At 37.4% G+C, this 25,152-nt stretch overlaps 1 protein-coding gene across 1 annotated transcript; it reads left to right on the top strand.

The window, feature by feature from the left end:
• The first annotated feature begins 2,523 nt into the window (after positions 1-2,523).
• plppr4b (phospholipid phosphatase related 4b) lies at positions 2,524-23,381 on the top strand. The gene is made up of 7 exons (XM_084399410.1): positions 2,524-2,862; positions 6,257-6,442; positions 12,647-12,776; positions 13,941-14,136; positions 18,111-18,168; positions 19,543-19,716; positions 20,114-23,381. The coding sequence occupies exons 1-7, from the start codon at positions 2,785-2,787 to the stop codon at positions 21,545-21,547; spliced, it is 2,256 nt and encodes a 751-aa protein (XP_084255536.1). The 5' UTR covers positions 2,524-2,784; the 3' UTR covers positions 21,548-23,381.
• Positions 23,382-25,152: the final 1,771 nt, after the last annotated feature.

The raw sequence follows: 25,152 nt of genomic DNA on the forward strand, positions 1-25,152 counted from the left end.
TCTCACACATACATACATTATTCTCTTACATGCACACATTTTTTTCAGACATACATACATTTTCTTCTTACATACATTTATTATTTATAATAATAAATGCATACTTTGAATACATTTGCATAAGAGTAAAATGTATATATATGAAAGGAGAATGTTTGTGTATGAGAGTAGAAATGTATATGTATGTGAAAGGAGAATGTATGTGTGTGAGAGTAGGAATGAATGTATGTATGTGAAAGGAGAATGTATGTGTGTGAGAGAGTAGAAATGTATGTATGTGAAAGGAGAATGTATGTGTGTGAGAGTAGGAATGTATGTATGTGAAAGGAGAATGTATGTGTGTGAGAGAGTAGAAATGTATGTATGTGAAAGGAGCATGTATGTGTGTGAGAGTCCAAGAATGGATTTTGGCTTGTATGGCCCCTCATGTATGTTTGTTTAGTATTTTACTGGTTCTTTATCTACTGTTTATAATTACATTATTGTTGTTAAATTCTGTTTTGATGTGTTACTGTGTATTTGGTTTTATATGTTTTATATGTTCAATAAAAAATGTTGTTATTATTATTAGCCTATTATTATTATTATACACAACTGAATCACAGTCACAGAATGATTTGCTGATTTGCAGTGTGCATATGTACAACCTTCTTGTGGCATTTAATAATAATAAAAATACTCATAATTCATCCCGTATTCTACAAGAACCCATTCAACTGTTACGTCTATGGCAAGCCATAATAGCATTTAATCCTTAAAACCTTCTAGTATCTATTTTCATGCTAATAGTACTTATTTTTTAGATACTAGTATCTATTCCATTACGTACTAGTACTTATTCATTAGCTGGTGATTTTTTTTTTAGGTACTATTCGTTAGATAGTACTTATTCCAACTAGTATTTAATTATACCTAACTTGTTAAGAAAAAATAGAACTTGTGCTTATTTTTTAGTTACTAATAACATTTTAGATAAAAGATATCCTTACCTTATATACTAGTACTTTTTAAATAATCAGTATGCAAATAATATGTTGAATATTAATGAACCAACAACATATCAAAGAGAGATGACACAGGAATCGGACTGAATTGCAGTAGACTGTTTTTATAATAACAATATAATAATAGTGGAGAAAAAATAAAATAATGAATAGGCATATGTAATATAGTGCATATATACTCTTATTTTGACATGACTCTCATTCTCAGACGCAGATTAATATTCTGAATTTTTGATTGTAAGGAATTATGAATGCTCACCAAAAATCCCAATCTCTGGGTATTGTGGTTGTTTGGCTGGTGGGTATGAACCGGTTTTTGGATCTACTTAACTGTTGTTTGAATTTTATTATTGGCAGTTAAGTCTTTATTATAGCCTATTGTACATTCAAAACAATTTTGTCATATTAAACATATATCTTTCCTTGTGTTCATGCTGACCAATTAGCTAGATAAACCAACAAAGCCAGTTACTTACGAAAAATCAATCTTCTATAGCCTTAGTTTAGCCTGCAATGCATTACCATATGAACTCTGATTGGATGGTTGAGAGAATACTCATGTATAATGATCTGATTAAAAAAGATTAAAAAAGATAAAAAGATATCTCTTGATATTTTCTTACTAGTTCCTTATGAGGTTGAAGATATCTGCAAATTAATATACTAGTAGCTATTCTGTTTTGATATCATCTAATAATTTATGACTAGTAATTATTCCAATATTGACTAGTATCTTTTTAAATATTACTAATAAGTATTCTTAGATGCTACACTTATTTATTGTATACAATTACTTTTCATTCGATACTAGTACCTATTTAACAGATAGTTATTTGTTAGGTACTAGTACTGATTTATTAGACACTAGTATATTTTTTAATTGTAACTAGTAACATTTCTTATCTTACTAGTCACAACTGTTTTTTTACTCGTCTTATATATGACTAGTCAGAAAGTAATTATAGAGTTACACTGTAGAGTTCAATTAAAAATCTCACTATAATAGTTGATATCTGAATGACAGATCCCCATAGAATGGTATGGCAAATTTTTTAAATGTGTTACTAGTAACAAAAGAATAGTTGATAGTCACTATCGAAATAAGTATATCTAATGAATAAGAACTAGTATAGTGAATAAGTACTAGTACCAATTTAATAGGCACTAGAATCTAATTAATAAGTGCAAGTGTCTATTTAATAGGTAGGCTACTAGTATCTAATGAATGAGCACCAGTCTCTAAAAAAAATAAGAACTAGTATCTAATGAATAACTACTAGTATCTTTTAAAAAGGTACTAATATCTAAAGAATAAGCACTATTACTTAATGGAATATATACTAGTATCTGAAAAATAAGTAGTAGCATGAAAATAGATACTAGTAGGTTTTAAGGATTAAATGTTAAAACTGCTTGCCATAACCGTCTATATTCGTGACATTATTAATAATAATGCGAATGACTGGAGGAATGTAGCCTACAGCTTGTGCGCATGCGCGTCAGGACGAAAGCCCCTCATCCGAAAAATCTGATGTCATCTTGCCGGCAATATTTTCCTCTGTCTGTATTTTCAATTTCAATCATATTCCACTCCAATACAAATAGCGTGTGCAATTGGTGAAGGGTGTAGTAGACTGTGTGTGTCGTTTGTTTCTGTTTGCACCCACATCATGCATCTCCATGGAGCAGCAGCAGCTGATCTAGACGGCTTGTTTTGTTGAATGAAGGTGGACGCTTAGGACACAACAGGTTATTAGCGTTTTTAAAGGAGATAAATACGATGTCTGCGAGAGAAAGACTGAAAGAGAAGATGATAAAAGAGAGCGTGACACTGCTGCCATGCTTTTATTTCGTGGAGGTAAGTGACTATCTGTTTACATTTGCACGTTTGATTTGACAGGTGACAACTTCAGAATATATCAGAATAAGATAAAGATAAATATTTAGCCTATATGTTACAGTCTGAATCGATAAATGTAAAATGTAAATGTATGACTAGCAATAGTGATCAATTAAACCTGAGGAGATTGTATTGCCCATGATGCTCTTTATAGACTCCAAATAGATAGATCATGAATGGACTTCCCATTCAGGTTTCAAAGTATCAACTTCACGTCAGATGTTTCTGCTAAATTTCTTAGGAGAAATTAAACAAATGTTTGAGTTCATATTGTAATTATCCAAAAGAAGAAGAAAAAAAATTTGTTATCCATTGAATGTCAATGCTGTAGTAGAAACAATCGAGCTTTTTTATACTTTATAAGCTTTATTCACCATGAAAATGATATATTTTTTGTTGCTGATGTTGACAAAGTAACAAATTAAATAATAATAAATGTAATTAAATATATATTTGATATACAATTTTAAATATTTAAAATAATTTTATTGAGTCATTCATTTTAAAAGTTTCTTTTTCTTCATAGCTGTTTGTAATTGATCTGAATCTCACAGTTGAAACATCAAACTCTAAGGATGCTAAGGATTTATTCTACTGGTTCAAATGTTTACTTGCCCTGACAAAATTTTCACTGGCCCCACCGCAAAAAGTAGGCTAATAAATAAATAAAATAGGCCTAGTTATTGTCTTCATTGTTTTTGTCTTTGTCCTTTGTTGCTTGATTAACATTAAAACAATGACAGGTTTAGGCTGCTGTCACTTTAAGAACTGCACGGATCCAATATACTGTTACACATGCATTTTTTTCTCAACTTTTTATGGTCACTTAAGATACAACAGACTATGTTTACTAGGATACTTGCCGAGACCAGCATTTTTTTACGTAATTTTGTGTGAAAATGCCCGTTCAAGTGCAAGAAGACGTGAAAGAGAGCTCAATTCAGCATTTACACACTGTCTGAGAAGCGGCTTTTAGGCGGGCACACAAAACTCATCACACTATTGAACTGAGTCCTCTTCCGCGTCTACTTGCACTTGAATATTTAAATTGTCAAGGATTAAAAACACGCTCAAGCTGACAGTTGCGTCAACCGTCCCGAGCAATGTTTACGCTGGTCTCGGGCCATCGGGCAGTCCTTATTGTCGAGCCCTGTAGTATTTCCTTTTGATTGCATTTAATAAGCACAGTGTGCAAACAAAAATTTATCTCACTAGCTCTATTATTATTCGCATTAAATGAAAATATCAATGGGGGTTGTAGAAACAAATTAAGGACACTGATTTTTGGATTTTTATAAGAAGCTCTTTGTTTTCGCGTTGCACCCAGGCTTTTTATTGAGCATTGTTCATTTCGGTAGATATTTTCAGTGTAAAATATCATATAGTTTGAAATGTATGAGTAACTAGCATAGAGTGATGTCAGCACTGGGATGCTGTGCTTCTGTCAGCTCTTCTTAGATGTTCGCCCCAGGAGGTGCTGCTCTGCTCTCCATACATCATGAAGTGGTTAGTGGAATATATGTAGGTCAGTGTGACATAAAGAATTGAGGCGGTGCAGCTTTCACACCGCACATGCATACACAAAACACGTGATCTAGTACTTAAGAGGAAGATCTAAGCGTGCACTCATACATTATGCAGGATTGTGCTGAATCTGACATTTTCATTCATTTATTCATTCCTCCATTTGCTGTTTTTCTGTGAGGTTTGCAAAAGTCTTTGTAAATACCAAGGTCTAGAAGATCAGGATTATCATATTTGAAGGTTTTAAGCAGAAACAGCTGGATTTTGTGCTTGTCAAGATCTCATTGAAGTTTCCTCAGGTCACAGAAACCTCCCTGACCCAAGCACATTTCCTCAGCAATACTCTTATCGTAACCGGTCCTTCACCAAGCGGACACCATCTGCACCTGCTGTGATGGTGCCTGTCCCACGTGGATCTGAAAACAGCCTCTAAGAAACACTATCCTCTCCCCAATTACGGCAATCAATTATTAAGACCTCAGTGTCACCTCTTCTCTTTATTTGGGATCATTTTAAAACCAACATGAAATGCATTCACAACCCATTATTCTTCCATAACATGACTGGAAATGGATTTTCAATCAGAAAAAAAATGTGAAGGATTTTATTTGATCTATTTTTTCGCTTATACTGTATATACTGTATCTGTAATCACCTTAATTATTCCACATATGAGCAAGTATGCTTGCAAAATCGGCCAGTATATTTAATGGCAGATTGTTTTGTCATATTTAGCATGGTATGCCAGTTATTAAAAGCCCTTAATTAAATTTCTTTACAGTAGAGTGCTCGAGGTCAGTTTGCGGGCATTTGATTTGCAGATGGTTACAGCAAGCAGCTGCCGTTCTGTGCTGATTCTGCAGAGGTGACCCATATTTTCTACCAAAGCACTGGCACTTGGGACAAACCGTAGGAGATTTACAGTCAAGCCGACCATAAACACGAACGTCAAAGAGAATCATGACACATGATGTGGCACCCATCAAAAGCCTACTTCTTAAATGACAGTAGATTTTAAGTTTTACATACCAGATAATTGTTCTTACTGAGCCTTCTCCCATCAGAGCACATTGCGCATTTCGGAAGAAGGGGCTTCATAAGACAGAAACTAAACGGAGCGTTACTGACAGACTGGGAAGAGAGGTGCTGCAACAATGTAAAATATGTGAAAATTTTGATTTATTGTTGAACATTCAAGCATGAAAATCTGTCCAAAAACAAAATCAACACTTTGAAAGCGGGCATAATTGATCCCCTTTAAGATTTATGTATTTGAATGGCATATTAAGATTTAACATAAACAAACCAACAAACTTAATTTGATGCATATTTATCAGTCATACATTACATAAATGAAACGGGTAATATTTATGCACTTATATGCACTCAAACATGGCATAGTTTATTATAACTATATCATTGTGAAAACAATTCAATTTATTTAAAAAGTATGAACATGGTTAAAATATAGCTAGCTGTGGAATAAAAAATCTGAGTGTAAGCCATACCAATTCACCCCCAGTTTCAATCAAATCATATATTCACCATGTGTAACTATACGAGTTCCTAATTTAAAAAGAGCTTTCTCTTTAATGTAAGTGTGACTCCATATAGTTTTAATGCAATTCTGTGAATCTGTCACCATTGGTCTGTTTTATTACTGGCCTGAACTCATTAAATGGCTTTCATATACCTAGGATATTATTTATTTAGCAATAATGACAGGCAGACAGTATGTACATTTCCATAGGGACATGTTATGTGGTGTAATGTAATACCTTGAAAATGTTTGTTGAAGAGTTATATGATGTTTTCTCGTCTCTAACAGCTTCCTCTCCTGGTCTCATCTGTGGTCAGTGTGTATTTCCTGGAGTGGACGGACATTTTCAAACCGGTCCGCTGGGGTTTCAGCTGCCACGACCGCAGTCTGAGTCTGCCTTATATCGAACCCACGCATGAGGTTATTCCATTCCTCATGCTCCTCAGCCTCGCTTTCGCAGCTCCTGCTATTACGGTCAGTCTAACCCTGTAGTGCTACATACACACACTGCAAGATGCACTCATGCTTCTGGATACTGTACACTGGATGATGTCAGAGAGATAGGATTTGTTACCTGCATAGAGGTAAAAATGTGTCTTGATGTGTGTGTTCAGGCACTTTGTGTTTCAGCCAAGCCTGACATGACTGGAACAACATTCTGTTCAAACAATCATAGCACTAACGCTAGTCTCACATTTACATTTACATTTACATTTAGTCATTTAGCAGACGCTTTTATCCAAAGCGACTTACAAATCAGGACTAAATTAAGCGAGTCATCATGAAGAGGCAAAAGACAACAACAACGCAAGAAGTGTTCAGAATACGAAGTTCAGGCATTATTCAGAGTAGCATAAGCATGATAAGTGGGATTTTAAGGGAAAGGTGTTTTTTTTTTTTTTTTTATGAGTTTAGGTGCTCATGGAAGAGATGGGTTTTCAGCTGTTTTTTGAATGTTGTCAGGGATTCAGCATTCCGGATGAGGGTGGGGAGAGTGTTCCACCAGCATGGAACTGTGAATGAGAATGATCTGGAAAGTGATCTTGTGGCTTTCTGTGATGGAACCACGAGACGTCGCTTGTTGATTGATCGTAGGCGTCTGGTGGGGATGTAGGCTCGTAGGAGTGAGTGAAGGTAGGAGGGAGCTGAGCCTGTGATAGATCTGTAAGCAAGCGTCAATGCCTTGAACTTGATGCGAGCAGCGAGAGGTAGCCAGTGCAGAGAGATTAACAGAGGGGTGACGTGGGCCCTCTTGGGCTCGTTGAAGACAAGACGAGCTGCAGCATTCTGGATCATCTGAAGAGGTTTGGTAGCACATGCTGGAAGTCCGGCCAGAAGAGCATTGCAGTGGCAGAGCTATCGGCTATCGGCATAGAGTCTAGTGTACTCTGCATCTTACATTTACATTTATGCATTTGGCAGACGCTTTTATCCAAAGCGACTTACATTGCATTTCAAGGTACACATTTACATTCTTATCAGTTCTTGCTTTCCCTGGGAATCGAACCCATGACCATGGCGTTGCAAGCGCCAACGCTCTACTGTTTGAGCTACAGAATAACATAAAGCACACAAGCAGGTTGTATTAAGTGGACACATTTTTTGTTACTGTAGGCACTTTGCTATTCATTTTATTTGTATTAAATATAGTAATAATAAGAATAAATGTTTCTTGAGCAGCAATTCAGCATATTAGTGTCAGAAGTTTAGCATGATCATCTCAGTGTTTGCTGTTACGACCTACGTCTACTGACTAGCCAATAAAAATGCAACATGAAATGGTGTATTGATCAACGCGACACGACGTTAAAACTTAAAAATTCTTACCTCAAGCTCCATTTGCAAAGTTGGCCTTTTTTCCCTAGCATTGACCATATTTTCCTCTTTCGCTTCCTCTTACTTTTTTCAGCGCACATAAAAACCACAATTGCCAAAGTGAGAGACATCTTGCTCAATTTGTTTACCAAATTTTATTCTTCTATACTAACTTGCATCATAGCGTACGATTCAATAGGTGTCATCATTGTACAGTCTACATACATGTCGTACCCAAGTTTATTAGATCCATGTCGTATAGTGTGTTTTGTAATTATCTTATAGGATAGCTCAAATTGTACAGTCTGTAAGCAGCCATTAGTTCTAGTTCATTCATTCGTTGCAATGGTCCTGATTAATTCACTCCTGTTCCTTTGATCTTTCTTGGGTTATGCTGCAAAGCCAAACCATTACAGTTGATTTCTGAAGGATCATGTGACACTGAAGACTGGCGTAATGGTGCTGAAAATTCATTGTTTGGCCATCACAGGAATAAACTGCATTTTGCAGAATCACTGATCAGGATTTCAGATTATGTCACAGCCTGGCAGACAACTAAGCTTAAAGCGGAAAATACAGCTATGCTCATAAATATGTATTCGACTTGCTGCTAAATGCGTCAAAAACTTTGAATATCTTTTCCAAACTAAACTGAAAACTCAATGACAGGAAAGTTGTTCCAGGACCAACTAGGATGTGGATGCAGGAGCATGTCCTACTTGAGTGAATTTATAGTTTGCCTGGTCTATTATCACAGCTGACACACACCAACTGGCCTCCCCTTCAGAGCCTTATCTGACACAGTACAGAAAAGAAAGCTTGTGCACGAATAGCTCAAATACACAATGAGATTTTCCTCACGCTACTCCGTGAGCAATGAGCTGTCAGATAGCATCTTTCTCTCCTCAACTCTATGACACCTTCAGTACATCAGTACACTGCCAGAACGTCTGCCAGCCCTCTGAGGATGCCCTGATGACACAGTGAATTTGCTGTTCTCTTCTTCTAGCTAGCAAGGAGTCCTCAGGTTAACTGCTAGTATTTGAGGAGATGAGTGCAGTTTCGCAGCCGGCTTTACTGTGGATTTTTTGGTAGTTTGGTTGTTCACTCGTACTGAAAATCGGATTATTTCACACTCAAATTCATGTTGAGTTTTTGGGGCAGATTGCCGTTGTTTCGGAAATGCAGGATGGTTAGTTTCACAAACGCTAATGGGCACTTGACGCTAATGAGTTGGTTGTGGTTCTCATCTCTCTGATCCTCTGAACTTATTTGTAGATAATAGTTACTCTAGTTAGTGGCAAATGAAAGAATCAAACATAGACTGAGATCTTCACACTTTGTAAATTTTCTAAATACACCGCTGGCATTTTTTTATATTAAGATCAAACATTTATCAAGCATGTCATCAAATTTTTACGGAGCCCCCCTAGTCCCACTTTGGCAAAAAAAAATTATTATAACTATCTTGTGGCCTCAAGATAGTAACTCGTGGCCTCAAGATAGTAACTCGTGGCCTCAAGATACTAACTCGTGGCCTCAAGATACTAACTTGTGGCCTCAAGATAGTAACTCGTGGCCTCAAGATAGTAACTCGTGGCCTCAAGATAGTATATCTCGTGGCCTCAAGATACTAACTCGTGGCCTCAAGATACTAACTCGTGGCCACGAGAAAGTAAGTTTTTTCAAGGCGAACGTTCCCTTTAATGTTTCCATGGCGACGCGTCACGCGATACACTGCAGCCACAATAATACTGTATTAGATGTGTCGCTTTTATTTCGCGTTTCCTTTTTTATTAAAAATATTCACAAACTTGCTTACCATGTCATCAACTAGCCCCTGAGAGTACGGCGCCACATTTAGAATGTTCAGTGCTGCCAGATTCAAACTGTGCTTTCGCGCATTGGCTGGCGCTGAGCCAGAGTCAGACGCGTTCAGCGCTGTCATCACAACTAAGCAGTTTTTTCAACTTCATAATGTTTATTTTTGGTTTCAGATATTTAAATACACATAAGCACGAGTAAAACAATACATTTGGAGTTTGTAAAACACACTGATGTCTGTGAAGCAGCAATAACAATCTATTCAAATATAATTTGCCGACATGTGTTATTCATATTAGACAAACATAGTGCAAGACAAGGAACTATAAAGTTTACTCTATTCTTCTCAGTTCACGGGCCACTTTTTTGCATTTATTTCGGGAGAAACTGATGAATTCACGTGCTGTAAATCCGACTGACAGGACAACATTGCAGCGCCCATCTCATGTTATTATAGATCAAGATTATTTATAAAGGTTTTTAAACGAGCCCAGAGTCGGACGCGTTCAGCGCTGTCATCACAACTAAGCAGTTTTTCAACTTCATAATGTTTATTTTTGGTTTCAGATATTTAAATACATAAGCACGAGTAAAACAATACATTTGGAGTTTGTAAAACACACTGATGTCTGTGGAAGCAGCAATAACAATCTATTCAAATATAATTTCCCGACATGTGTTATTCATATTAGACAAACATAGTGCAAGAGTCAAGACAAGGAACTATAAAGTTTACTCTATTCTTCTCAGTTCACCGGCCACTTTCTTGCATTTATTTCGGGAGAAACTGATGAATTCACGTGCTGTAAATCCGACGGACAACATTGCAGCGCCCATAACGTTATTATAGATCAAGATTATTTATAAAGGTTTTTAAACAACACACTCACTTACACGTATGTGAGAATCGGAATATCAGATAGGCTAGTTGATGACATGGTAAGCAAGTTTGTGAATATTTTGAATAAAAAAGGAAAAGCGAAATAAAAGCGACACATCTGTCATACAGTATTATTGTGGCTGCGGTCAATCGCGTGACGCGTCGCCATGGAAACATTAACATGGAAACGTTCGCCTTGAAAAAACTCACTTTCTCGTGGCCACGAGTTAGTATCTTGAGGCCACGAGTTAGTATCTTGAGGCCACGAGTTAGTATCTTGAGGCCACGAGTTACTATCTTGAGGCCACGAGATATACTATCTTGAGGCCACGAGTTACTTTCTTGAGGCCACGAGTTACTATCTTGAGGCCACGAGTTAGTATCTTGAGGCCACGAGTTACTATCTTGAGGCCACGAGTTACTATCTTGAGGCCACAAGATAGTTATAATAAATTTTTTTTGCCAAAGTGGGACTAGGGGGGCTCCGTAAATTTTACATTTCATAAGATGATTTTTTATCTTCAGGCAAAAACATGATTAGATTGAATATATCATGTTAACATGAATCAAAAGCAATCAAACATTATACAAAAATCTCCAGTAAAATAACATCTAAATATGCTCAGAAGGTAATTGACAGGGGTTTATATTAACTTTGTCTCAGATTTTACTTTTAGACTTCCTTAGGAGAAATAAAAATGCACACATTAGTTGACATTCAACAACAGTATAGAGCTATAAAATTAATGCGGATGAATAATCTGGCCTTGGGAGACTTCAGTGAAAAATGTTCATACTGAAACCTCTGACATTCTTTAGCAGACTTGAGCAAATATGAGCAAGGTTTGAGACTTTGTTCTCTTTTGAAAGTACAGAGAAGACATGTAAAATGAATGTATGTTTTTCAGGACAAAAACTGTTGCAAAAAAGTGATTTTTCATTCCTATTGCACAGGAAAGAGAAACAGAAAGCACTGACTGAACGACTAAAATGACTAGCATTACAAAGACACCCGATTTACTTTCTTCTGCAGCATGTGGCCACCATGCTAGCTATTTTAGGTAATTCAATAATTTAGTTTGAGTAGCAAGCAGAGAGCTCCGATCACATTTTCATCTTATCTCAACAAGTTCTGCTGCATAAAAATGCATAGCAAAGTGTGTCTAAAAACTAATTTTAGCTGTCCAATAATGACAGTCATTAAAAATGACCCGCTCCATCCTTTCCTTAGCGCATTCTGGGTCTAAAATCTGTTTACCTACATAGGCCTGATTTAGCATCAGGCAGGAAGTGACTGCAGGCATTGAGGTGTCCTGTTGTTTCTCCAGGTGTCACGACACAATATCAGTGTCTGAGAGCCGAGTTGGTCAGATGGGATGGGACGGTGGGATCTGCATGCTTCCTGGGATCCGATTCAGGTCACGGTGTGGCACATGGACAAGCCAATGTTTAGATCGTATACTTAGCACCTCCCCCACTAGGCTGGAGCGTAGAGCACAGCCGATAGCAATCCCACTGGGATATAAACTCCTCAACTGGCGACATACACAATATAGAATAGAAGATTGCTAGCTGTTGAGTATGTACAGCCTATATTGAGCTAAAGATTTTTTTTATAAAATCAATTATATATAACAATACATTCTTTAAAAATACACATTTAACAATGTATTATATTGTATAAATATATAGTACTGTATATAGTTCACTTCAGCACTTTACAGCCCTAATGTTTGTGCAGAAGTCAGTGGGTGGGTGATTTTCAGAAGACAGGGAGGTGAAACGACGGGGACAGATCTGGAGCAGATTACGGATGGATGTGCCTTTGATGCACAGTGACAGCCCTGCTTAAGATGGGCATTAATACATAAGTGTGCAATGATCAAAACGGCCGCTCTCTCAACCCATGAGAGAGCTGATTGCATTATGGCTCATCAAAACTGTGCATTTACAAGTAGACAAGGACATTATGGCTGTTCTGTTTAGAGGCATCTGTTTAGAGGCTTCACTTCAGAGCTTCTGGATTTGGTGTCACGGTAAAAAGAACCCCCTGAAGAGTTAGCATGAGAACGTTGAATGCAATCTGAGAGGAGAGATATCCACCGTTCTGAAAATTTTATCCACTCCCACCTCTGTCTTGGTGTGTTGCATGTCCACAGATCATGATCGGAGAGGGGATTCTGTTCTGCTGTCTGTCGCGAACGCAGTGCGGAGGTGGAGCTGAAGCCGATATCAATGCGGCCGGCTGCAACTTTAACTCTTTCGTCCGGCGAGGTGTCAGGTTTGTGGGTAGGTCACATTTCTAGCAGATAATATTCTTTCAATCCTGATTAGTCTTTATTCTGTTAAAGGACCACATGGAATGATACATTTTTGTGGCTGGAATTCTGTGGAATGAAAAAAAAAATAATAATCTTCTGCTGAGCTCAAAAGAAGAAATTCTGAAACAATGTTCATGCGGCTACCTGTTACGCATTAAATGCACAAAAAAATTAAATAAATGTATCTCTCAGAACATGCATCTAAATATTCCTTGCAATAAAATGACAAAATATCAATGGACATATCGGTATCGACTGATAAGACTTTTTAATGTTATCGTTATCAGTAGAATAAGCTGATTAATTATAGCCAAATGATCATGGAATCCCACATTATTTCTAGTTGATAAACGTGAAGGCTAAATAAGGGATAAATGTACATCCAGCCGGTTGTTTTCTCGGTCTTGCATCAGCCTGAAGGGGGTTTATTCTGAGATAACAACCGGCTAGATGTACATTATCTCGCGTATTACACGGCTACTTGCCACATAAGTAAATAATTAGACACGAAATATTGAAATTGAGTTGAAATATTTTATTAGGTCTTTAAACTTAAAGCTTCCGCGGAGAGAGCAGTTGCTAGCGCGGCAAGTTCAAACTAGACGGACATTTAAGACATTACGGTATCCAGTCATACCACTTATTATACAGCATTTCGCCACATAAATAATTATGGAGATAAGAGATATTGATTTCAGATTAAACTGTAATAATACCTAATTTTATCTAATAATCCAACAGTGTACAAAACAATAGACACAAAATGGCAGCAGCTGCGTTTGTATGAAACAAGAGAGAGCGAGTCCACGATACTGGATGGCATAATGAAATAACTGTACACAAAATATTGATTTGACTGAGTTTTAATATTTTATTAGCTCACCAAATGCAAAACTTCCACAAAAAAAACACGTTCCTAGCAAGCGTATAGCGCTACTGACTTTAGTAACCCGGATGAGCCTGCGTTATCTGGAGAAACTGTTATCTGCGCGATTGACCAAATCAGAATCAAGTATTCCCCTGAGCTGTGTAATAAATACAATTATCCAATATACTTGTTATCAACTTAAAGTTAACAATAAATATCAGTAATAATCAGATATCGGTGCATTAAAGTTCTTTTTCTTTTCAGGCGTTCACGTGTTTGGTTTATGTGCCACTGCTTTGATTACCGACATTATCCAGTTGTCGACGGGTTACCCCGCCCCTTACTTCCTGACTGTCTGCAAGCCCAACTACACTTACCTCAATACCTCCTGTGAAGAAAGTTTCTTCATCCTGGAGGACATCTGCTCAGGATCTGACGCTGCTGTCATCAACGCCGGCAGGTACAGCTCTGATTCTTGGCAAACGGAGATAGATCTCTGTTGGATTAACAGTGCCACAGTCATGTGAAACAGATTATCTTAACACCCGCTGATACAGACGTTGAAGTTGATAAAAAAATCTTCAAGTACTAGTCAAGTGTGGATTCTTGACACTCAGGAATTCAGACGAACGATGCAGGCACAAGAGCCCATACAGATCAAAGCCAAGCGTCACTGCAGCCTATGAATAGGGGCTGGAGATTAACGGAACAGCTTTTGATGTACTTTTTAATAAGGTTGGTTTTCAAAGGAATGGATGAGGCTGGTGGTGACCATCTCTCCACTTGTGTAGATTCGCTAAATAATGAAGTGGGTTATGAATTTCTGAGCATATGTATGCTGACAAATACAAAGATATTGTTTACCCCATTTATAACTCCCCCTCTGTCTGAATTAGATTCGCTGTTGTGTCAATTCCGGAACGCTTTATCCGACTTGGATGTGTTGTAGACCTGCAAATATAATCAGATGTCTCAGGTTTTGAAAGTATAAATAATATGGAAGTTAATTGCATCCTTTACCCCAGACTTTTTTTTGCCAAAGATATGTAGTATATGCAGTCAAATCAGCTTGTTGTTCCTGCTTATGTGAACTGTGCTACTGTGAATGTTTATTTATCCTCTAAACAGTCAGAGAAGATGCAGACACACCATTAGGTTCAACAGATTCAGTGCACCATGGGAGTCTCCCAAAGAGCCAATAGCCATGGGCATAAACAGTGTCTCTATAACATTCACATTAGTAATTACTAATCGCACAGACAGAATCTATCTATCTGTCTTTTAGTGCTGTAAAAAGAAGGGTTTTTTTTTCCCTTCATGCTTTTGCAAGAGTTACATTATATGATCACGCTCTTATTCAAGCAAATTATTTGAAACGCTGTCTGTGAATCTCCTGTCTGTGCGACACACACACACACAGTGTGCAACAGAATTGGGGATTTAAGTTTTTCGGATCACAAACCTGTGATGTCCACCTGTACTATTTCAGTCCAGGTTGTTAAAGACAAGAAGTCTAATATTTGATCGCATATGTTTAGCTCTACTTTTAGTGAGGATTTTTCTTCTCATTTTGATGAGGCTTGTAAGCTGGTCTCTCTTGACTGTCCCTCAAATAACTTAGATGCTGAACAGTAACTTATTTTATTTAACTCTACCTGTACTGACATTTTAGACTCTATTGCTCCATTTTGGCTGAACCATGGCTAAATAATGATACACGGGCTCGGGCACGGGTGAAAAAAAAGATAAGTTGCATGTGTCTTTAGAGATATTACGTACATCATTAACAAACTATCAAAGAGCTGTGAAGGAGGCTAAATCAAAGTATTTCTCTGACATCTTAGCTAGAAATTATCAAAGACCTAAGATTCTATTTCTACAATTAACTCTGTTATAAATCATTCTATTGATCTGCACTTTGATGACCCAGCCACTGCTTATGAACACTTTTTAAGGTGCTTTACAAGCAAGATACGTGACATTACACATTATTGTCCCCATAAACTATTATCCTCCTCCTTCATCGTTTAATGCCTTTGAAACTATCTCTATAAACACTCTTCATGAACTGGTTACGAAGTTAAATCTGTAACTGACATTATTCCAGCACGCCTACTTATTCAGGTTTTTGATGTCATTGGGCCTTGAATCCTAATAAATAAGAGTCTTTCTATAGGATTTGTTCCAGATTATTTAAAGCATGCTTTTGTTAAACCTGTTGAAAAAAATCAAACCTTGATGTGATAGTTCTCTTGGATTTTAGGCCAATTTACAATTTACCTTTTATCTAAAAAATCCTTGAGAAGGTAGTTTCTGTCCAATTATTAAAACATTTTTTAGAGTCAAATGGAGTCTTTGAATCTTTTCAGTCTGGTTTTCGGAAACATCACAGTACAGAATCTGCTCTTAATGAGTGTCAGATGATATTTACTCTGAGAATTACTTTGAGTGCGGCCTTTGATATGGTCAATCATGATATTCTTATTTCTCATCTTGAACATTGTGTGGGTATTAAAGGTCATGCATTGAACTGGTTCAAATCTTATTTGAACAATAGAACTTTTTCTTGTGATGTTTATCCTCCAAATCACGTTTGTCCTGTGGGGTTCCCCAAGGATCTATTGTTGCACCCATTTTGTTTTCTTTATTTTAATTTTTTAGAAAACACAGAGTATTATTCCATTGTTATGCAGACGACACTCAAATATATGTGCCCATAATAACAATGCTGGTCTACGTGCTTTAACTGCTTGTTTGTCAGACATTAAGGCATGGATGTCCAATGATTTTTAAAATCTCAACGAGAGAAGACTGAGGCAATTGTGTTTGGACCATTAGCTGTCTCTGGCAGCTTAAATTAATTGTTGGCTTATGTAAAGCCATCGGTTAAAAACTTGGGTGTTGTCTTTGACTCTGCCCTGTCATTTGATAAGCAGGTAAATGCAGTAGTAAATTCGTGCTTTTTCCAGCTAAGACTACTGGCTAAAGTTTATTTTAATTTATATTGGTATTAGGCAATCCTATATGAACGTTTGTGAACGCTAGACTCCTCACTGGCACACGCAAATATGAGCACATTATATGAGCCGTCTTGCTCTCTCTGCATTGGTTGCTGGTGTGTTTTAGAATAGAGTTTAAGATTTTACTCTTTGTTTTTAAGGTCTTAAATGGGCCGGCACCTTCTTATTTATCTGAAATTGTGACTGTTAACATATCTGCTAGATGTTTAAGGTCATCAAATCAGAATCTGTTGAAGGTTCCCAGATCACGGTTAAAAAGAATGGGAGACCGGGCTTTTGCCATAGTCGGCCCCAAATTGTGGAATAGCCTACCGTTATCTATTAGGGTAATCGCTACAGAAGTTTTGTTTAAAGCAAAACTTAAACCTACCTTTAAGAGAAGGCTTATAATATGAGAGTCTTTCTGAGCTTGTTTCTCTGTATTTTATTGTTTTGATTGGTGTTTTTATATTACTTTTTCAATTTTTGTACAGCACAATGGTGAGCAACTGCTGTTTTATTGTGATATATAAAAAAATAAACTAAACTAAACACACACACTTGTGCGCACAGAAAGCCGCTTCAGACAGCGCTTGAACGGACAAAAACACAAAATTATGCCAAAATGCCCTTTTTGTCGAGTATCTTCGCAATCGCAGTCTCAAATTAGTTAAATGAAGTCTTAAATGAACGTAAAGAGTTGTGAGAAAATGGGATGCGTGTCAGATCCATGTGATGTGCGTCAGGTTTTACAGTGACCACAGCCTAATAAACCTGCTGCTGTCTGTCATTAAGGATAATCAAAGAACAAAATAAAAAAAGAAAATCACTCACTGCACTTGACTGAATAACTTTTGTAGTTTTAATAAGGATTAATCTATATTTAATTTATAATTTATGCAGTGAAGACTGTGAAGTGTTTGATAACTTTATTCAATTTCTCTATTTATCCTACCTGTTAGACCTATCTTAAAGCACTGTTTACAAGGTTACATGGGTCAAAAACAATAACTTTTTGTGCATTTTGACAGGGCAAGTAAAAATCTGAACCGGTCTGACTGGGCCAATAGAAAAAATTGAGCCCCGATAATTATTTATTTATTTATAATTACACTGTAATGCTGAATGGCTATAATGGCTAAAATTAAGGGGAAAAAATATATTTCATAGAGACATCAGTAGCAGTATTGGTATATAGAACACAATTACATAATGAGAAGAGAACTGTTGTTAGATTTTCACCTCTTGAAAAAAAAAAACCACATAGATTTACTTTGGGGAAGAGGATGCACTTAAAATCAATCAAATGCTCGAGCAACTGCATAGCAATACACTCTAACGCAATGTGTAGAAATGCTTCAAATGTGTCTGCTGTATTCTTGTTTCAAACTCTTTTGATGCCAGAACTGATCGGAATTGCTTTCATTTATTTTAGAAAATCCTTCCCGTCACAGCATGCAACACTGGCATCCTTTGCTGCCGTGTATGTCTCGGTGAGTAAAAGTCAGTCATTTAGAAGTACTCAGGCACTTTCAATTCACCGTGCTGCTAGAGACTAACAGATAAAAAAGCTGCACTCATGTCACCTTCTGTGAAAAACTGAACCTGATGTGTGGATAAAAGGACTACAGCTCTCTACAGTAATTTGTGCTGCAACATCCAGATGCCTTCATGCAATTTACTGGACCTTGTCAAAGTAGCAAAATGGAGTGTTGACCCCCTTGAGTCGTGTTGTTTTTATGTGTTTGTATGTAATTGTCCATTCAAGGGTAGGAATACAACAATTTGTTCAACAAAATACTGTTAAAAAACCTCATTCTAATTTTTCTCTGCTCTTGAAAGAAAAAAACAAACCAACATGAACCATGTGCACATTATATGTTAACAGAATGCCAATAATTTGCATAAAAAATAAATTGGCTAATTTAGATGTCAAAGAATGTGTTTACATGCACGATCTTACCCCAAATTTGCAAAAAGAGCTTAAAATGTGTTTGCCCATGTAAATAGTGTACTTGTCAGTTAAAGGTCATAAAGGTTTTTTGCCCATTGCTCTGCATGCAAACACCTTTACTGGTGTTCTGTCAGGTCATTCAGTGTGTTATTCAGTTATTCATTATCTCTTTTTAAGTTTTAACATCAAAACCAGAGAAAAACACGATGATTTCAAAATGTGGTTTTGAAAAGAATCCATATAGCTCTCTCAAGCTCAAGGTCATTTGTGACCCTGGACCACAAAACCAGTCTTATGGGTACACAAAATACCCGTGCGACTTGTGACTGGTTTTGTGGTCCAGGGTAACATTTGATTCATTACATAAAACAAATAATCACCTGTTATTTATATTGAGCAGTTTCGCTTAAACCCTTATGAATTTAAGTCCGTGACAAGAGCACAGTTTAAGCTGTTTGAATGAACTTGCACATTGTCGTCTTAAATGGATAGTTCACCCAAAAATGAAGGTTCGGAACAACTTGAGGTTGAGTAAATGATGACAGAATTTGTATTCTTGGGTGAACTATCACTTTAAGTACAGTCAGTCTATTAATCTTGAGTCAATGGATGCTGACTCGTTTCTCTGGGAATTTGTACCAACCAACTCACAACTCTAGGGTCTTCCCAGTCACAAAATACTCAAATGATTAAAATGCGCTTCATTGGTGCAGAGATAATGTGCTCTATGACACACTCAAATCAGCTGATTCATGTTCCCTGTGGTTAATTCATTTTTTCTTAAGTGTTTGAAGATTATTATAATTATCAAAGTGTCTTTAAACATTTTTAATGAAAAGCGTATGGTTCTGGCTCACTACCTGATTCTGCTTCAGCTTGGAAACATCACAGCAAATCTCTCTTTCTTGTGCAGATGTACTTCAACAGCACGTTGACGGACTCATCCAAACTGCTGAAGCCTCTTCTGGTCTTCTCCTTTATTATCAGTGCCATCATATGTGGCCTAACCCGTATTATTCAGCACAAGAACCACGCCATTGACGTTTACCTGGGCTTCCTGCTTGGAGGGGGCATCGCTGTTTACCTAGTGAGATGAATATAGGCATTTTATTATATATCTCATAGCATTTTAAATCTTCATCTGATAAAAGGTCTTGGTAATCTATTTACTTGCATGTACACAACATTAAAACCATGATTTAGCCAACTAGGACTTGTTCATGGATCAGATCTGTGTTGGTTTTGGAACAACATTCCCATCAAACAGTCATAAGCCAAGCTCTATATTGTAGCTCTTTCTTTCCCCTAAAATGAGTAGGAATCAGATTTGTTTAATTTCCAAACTCCAGCCTGAGCCTAACCATAAAATCAGACCAGTTAACAGCAAAGTTGTTCCAGGACCAAAAAGGATGTTGATCCAGGAATACCCTTATTTTTAAGTATGTTGGGAAATTCCAATGAAATATTGTGTTTTGTCTGTCCAGGGTTTGTTTGCTGTAGGGAACTTTCAACCGAGCAAGGAGAAAAGGACAAGTCAGTTTCACATTCGGGATTCTCATCGAACTATGGCTGACCTGTGCCATCAAGGTCACCACCTCCCTGCCAAGAGCTGCAGTGGCAGTGACGGCCTCTCATCTTCATGCTCCGAGGGCATCCTGCACCGCAATGCCCAACACCACCAGGCAGGACCTCCAAGCAGCCTGAAAAAAACTAGCAGAGATGTGGAGGTCATCAATACTCGCAGCCCTCCACACAAAGAGAACATGGTGACCTTCAACACCTTGCCCAGAGTGCATACGTCCGCCATGGACGAGTCTGTCTTCCGGAACGCCACCATCCACACGTCCTCAGTAGATTCAAGTCGATCCAAGCAGCTGCTGTTGCAATGGAAGAGTAAGAATGAGAACCATAAACATTCCCTGCATGCCATGGAAGGTGGACCAGGACTGTCTCCTCCAAACAGCATGGATGTCCGCTGCAATTCTGAACCCTCAGCTGTGGGGATCAACGGTGAACATCAGGGACCTGGAACCCCATATCTAAAAATGGCCACTGGAAGTACAACACTTCCAAGCAACCCCAGCGGAATTGCTGGCGGTGCTCGGATATCCATTCAGTCTCGACCTGGTTCCTCGCAGTTGGTCCACATCCCAGAGGAGACACAGGAGAACATGGGCGGCTTGCCAAACAACTCCCGTGACAAATGGCTGAAAAGCATGGAGAGGACTGTGGAGAAGGGCGGTGAGGTACCAGTGGTTAGGACTAACTCTAATGGCCAGCCGCGCATCATGCAAGTCATTGCGATGTCCAAGCAGCAAGGTCTCCTGCAGGGAAGCTCTCCCAGTTCTGACAGCAGCAGCCACACCAGCTCCACAGCACCGCTCCAGCGCTACAAGAGCCTAACTGAGGAGTCTGGAGGTCAAGGCAGCACTGGAGCCATCATTCGGGTGGAAGCCCATCCGGAGAACGGCCGACCCCTGGTGCATGCGCACTCCACGGATGGAAGTGGCTCCTGGACGTGGAAGTCCCAAAGCAGCTTAAGACAGTCGTTTGAGCTTAACGACTTGAATCGGGACTCGGAGAGCTCTGAATCCGTGAGAGATGGGAACAGTTCTACAGACAAAAAGAGCTCTACGGACAGAAAGAAGAATGGCTCTAATGCTCCTAAAGTCGTCGCTGTGCCAACTGTCCCAACTGTCCCTATTGTATCTACAGCAGGCAGTAACCACCATCCCATCCAGACCATTTCCACCATCCGGGTCACTCCCATGGAAATGAATGAATCTGGTTCTGAGAGCCACGACTCCAGCTTGCGTAGAAAAACCAGGATCCTCATCCCTGAAAGAGGAAACAGTCCAGATAATACCAGGAACATTTTTTACAAGGGAACATCTACCACCCCTGTTTTTAAGGAGTAGTCAGTCATTATCTTGACAAAACAAACAAATGAAGAACCCAGAAGAGGTTGGGTGTTTTTACGTAGACACATTTGCTATGTTTTACACAGTTATGCATGAGATGATTCACTGACTATATATACTTATAAATATATACATGACAGAAAGAAAAGCACAACATCCAGGTTTTGGTCGTAATTCTGTTTACTTTTGTGGTAATAACATTGTAAACATATGACAGTATATCACATGGAAATGGTCTTACCTTTTATGACACACTGTGAAGATGAAACTGTGACTGTGCCAAGTTTGAACTGCAACACTGTATTCAAGTATTTAACATCACAGATATCTTAAAAAGATTTTTCATATAGTCATACTTTCATATACATCATTCACTTATTCATACAATGATAACTATGCTAGCTGAAACTCTTATTTTTGTATTCTGTAAATAACTTTTAAACTTGGTGCTGCCCAATTCTAAGAACATTATGTAAAAAACAATTGACAAATTAGAAAAAACAGATCTTGAAAACTGTCATTTGAACTTTCTAATGACCATAAGTGCTTAGAATATTCTCTGTAGCAAATGATAGTCATAAAATGACATGCGCTTCACGTTTACTACTTGCAATACAAATACTTTACATACTCTACGTATCTGTAGGAATTTGTACGTAAAAAGTACGTTCATGTATATTTCAATAGACACAAAGGATAGTGTCCATGCAAGGATAGTGTATGTAACCGTGTCAATGCAAACATAAAAAATGAACTGATAAAAAAGAACTACACTTTATGTACAAATACCAAGGAATACTAATGAGATTCATTTCTTCCAACTAATGTCTATCTTCCACTCTTTTCTCAACTGTATATTTGCATAACAGAATTAACTGTACTTTTTTTTCCAAAAGATCATTCTGATTGTATGTCAGTTATTTTAAGGTTAGCTGCATTAGTAGCAAGACAATATTCCACAATGATTACTTAACTGTGGTTATACCACTGTGAGTTCCAGCTTTTTAGGCCAAACAGTCATGTTCAATATTTTATACACTTGAGTAGCCCACTAAGAAAAAAATAAATGGCTTTACTGTTCACAAAGTGATTTGCAATGAGCAAATGAGCTCATTAAATCTAGTGTCATCTTAGCTGTTAAACACTACAGCAGAGACATTTAATTCCATGTTCATTGACTGTGTAACTTTTTATAAACTGTAAATTAATGTGCCAAATGGTATTTTAAAGAGATTCTGTTTTGAAACATTTCTATAGAAGTCTGTATTCTTATAAACCACAAAACTCTTTCTGCACAGCTGTAGCCAATGCATGGTAGTTTGATATTTCACATTTATTTTTTGGTTTCCTTTTTGTAAATGATGCATATGTGTAGCAGCTGCAATGTGATTATTTATACTGAATATAAACGACTTGTTGACAATCTTTATAGATAAAGTTATTTTAAATCACACCAGAATACACTGTATGTTATACCTAATTTGTCAAGAGATTGTTTGGATACCTGTTAATGTGCACTAATGATTTTAGAAATGCATTAAGCATGCTGGTAGCAGTGTGTGTGTTTTCCGAGAAACATTGTACTCTGTAGCATTCTGTGTAACTGTCATCGACACAGTGACGAGATTCAGTTTGGATAGGAATGAATCCAGTCGAACCTGTTACAGTGATGTTACGTGTTAATGTCGCAGCGGCCTGACAGAAAAATAATGTCAAATTCTGTTAATACACAAACAGTTTGTTTCTAACGTAACATGGTTCTGTTTCCCTCCAGTAACATGGTAGATGAATAAAAACTGTGCTGTATCAGTGTTTGAATAAACATTTGCCATTTAAAACTGCTGAGTCGCTTCAATCATGAATTGGCTCCACATTTGCAATGGCACTTTCCACAAATAGGGTAAGAAAAAAAGTGAACAAAAAGATTAACCTTCATTTAAATATTACATGAGTTTTATTTTCTATTTATTTTATTTGGGGTATGCCATTATTTTGTCATTTTATGTCTGAATATAATTTAAAACCCAATTTGTGTTTTATGCCAACATTGTTTATGACACTTAATTGCTGGATACAGTCAAAAACATCAAGACTACTGAAGTAGGACAGGACAAAGTCTAAAATTATTTAATAGGACATCAATTTGTACCTTATTCTTGGAAAGTGCCTAATACTTTGTTTCTTCATCACTACTGTCATAAACATGAATAATGATCAGAATATGTATGTATTGTGTTTGAAAAAAAAAGTAACATTTTCAAATGCAAAATTAAGGCATAACAAATTTAAATTGCTGCCTTTGGTCTTTTGTCCATTCTCGAAAATACACTCTGTCAGAAAATTAGCGTGGTCAGATAACTCTCATCCTTTCCCCTACACCATGCTACGTCGATTGCATTAAGCTAACCAAAGCTGGCATGCAACGCTTTATCCATGGCTAGCATTTAATGAGGATGTTTTAAAAGAAATATTAATTTCACACTGGATCAAGAACGTTCCACGCCGCACAAACACACACAAAGCTGCCTTAGTGATGTGGAAACGCTGGTCTCGTTGAGACTGCCATGTGTAATTATCATCGTACAGTAAAAAAGTAGGTCAGTGAATTGACCTAAATTGAATGTGAGCGCTGCCAGATACAACTCGTCTCTTATGAACCCTTGAAGTAAACCAAAGGAAAATAAAACTATATAAACAACAACGGCAGCACTGTCACACAGAAACACTTTAAATTTTCTAGACTAGGGATGTCCAATCCTGCTCCTGAGGGCCACTGTCCTGCAGAGTTTAGCTCCAACCCCAATTAAACACAAGGTCTTACTAGGCATTCTAGAAACTTCCAGGTAGGGGTGTTGAGGCAGGCTAGAGCTTAACTCTGCAGGACAGTGGCTCTCCAGGACTGAGTTTGGACACCCCTGGTCTAGACCAAACTTTAGTGAAGTAGTAGGCTAGGCTACTTGTGGTTTTCAGTTCTCAGTTCGACATCACAACAAACAGAATCGCTGATATGTAATATACTTACAGACACTTTCTTTTAGCTTAAAAGATTCATAGTGTGAACATGTTTTACTTCAGTCTCTACAGTCTCCATGTGAAAAAGCACCCTAGTTTTTTGTAGCAACCATAATTTAAGTGTACAGGTAGTATATAGCTAGTAACCAGAAAAACTAGATAGCCTTTCATTATTGTGGTTCGATCAATGTAACTGTAAAACAAACAAACAAAACATAGCTACAACTGCTATGGTTGTAATAAAAAGGCATTAAATCCCCTCATTCCCCTAATAGGTTATTTCATATAAATACCGAAACACCGGGCTAGTTAAAATCCATAACATGTTTATTTTCATAAACTCCATAACTTACTTCAATACAGCCAAGCTTCTTCAAAAGCAGCCAATATCCTTGGCTAAAATACTAGTGTGTACTACTTGTGTTCAGTTAACATGGGAGTGCTAACCAAAAACCTATTAGGCTGCCAACAAGATCTTGAAATCTGTAAAGCTAACATGCTAATGCTAACGCTGTGGGTTCCCAATGAAATTACAGCTTCTGAATGCAAGCAACTATTGCCTTTGAATTATTTGGCATTCCTTGTGTCTG

This window comes from Rutilus rutilus (genome assembly GCF_951802725.1).
Source record: "Rutilus rutilus genome assembly, chromosome: 24".
NCBI lineage: Eukaryota > Metazoa > Chordata > Actinopteri > Cypriniformes > Leuciscidae > Rutilus > Rutilus rutilus.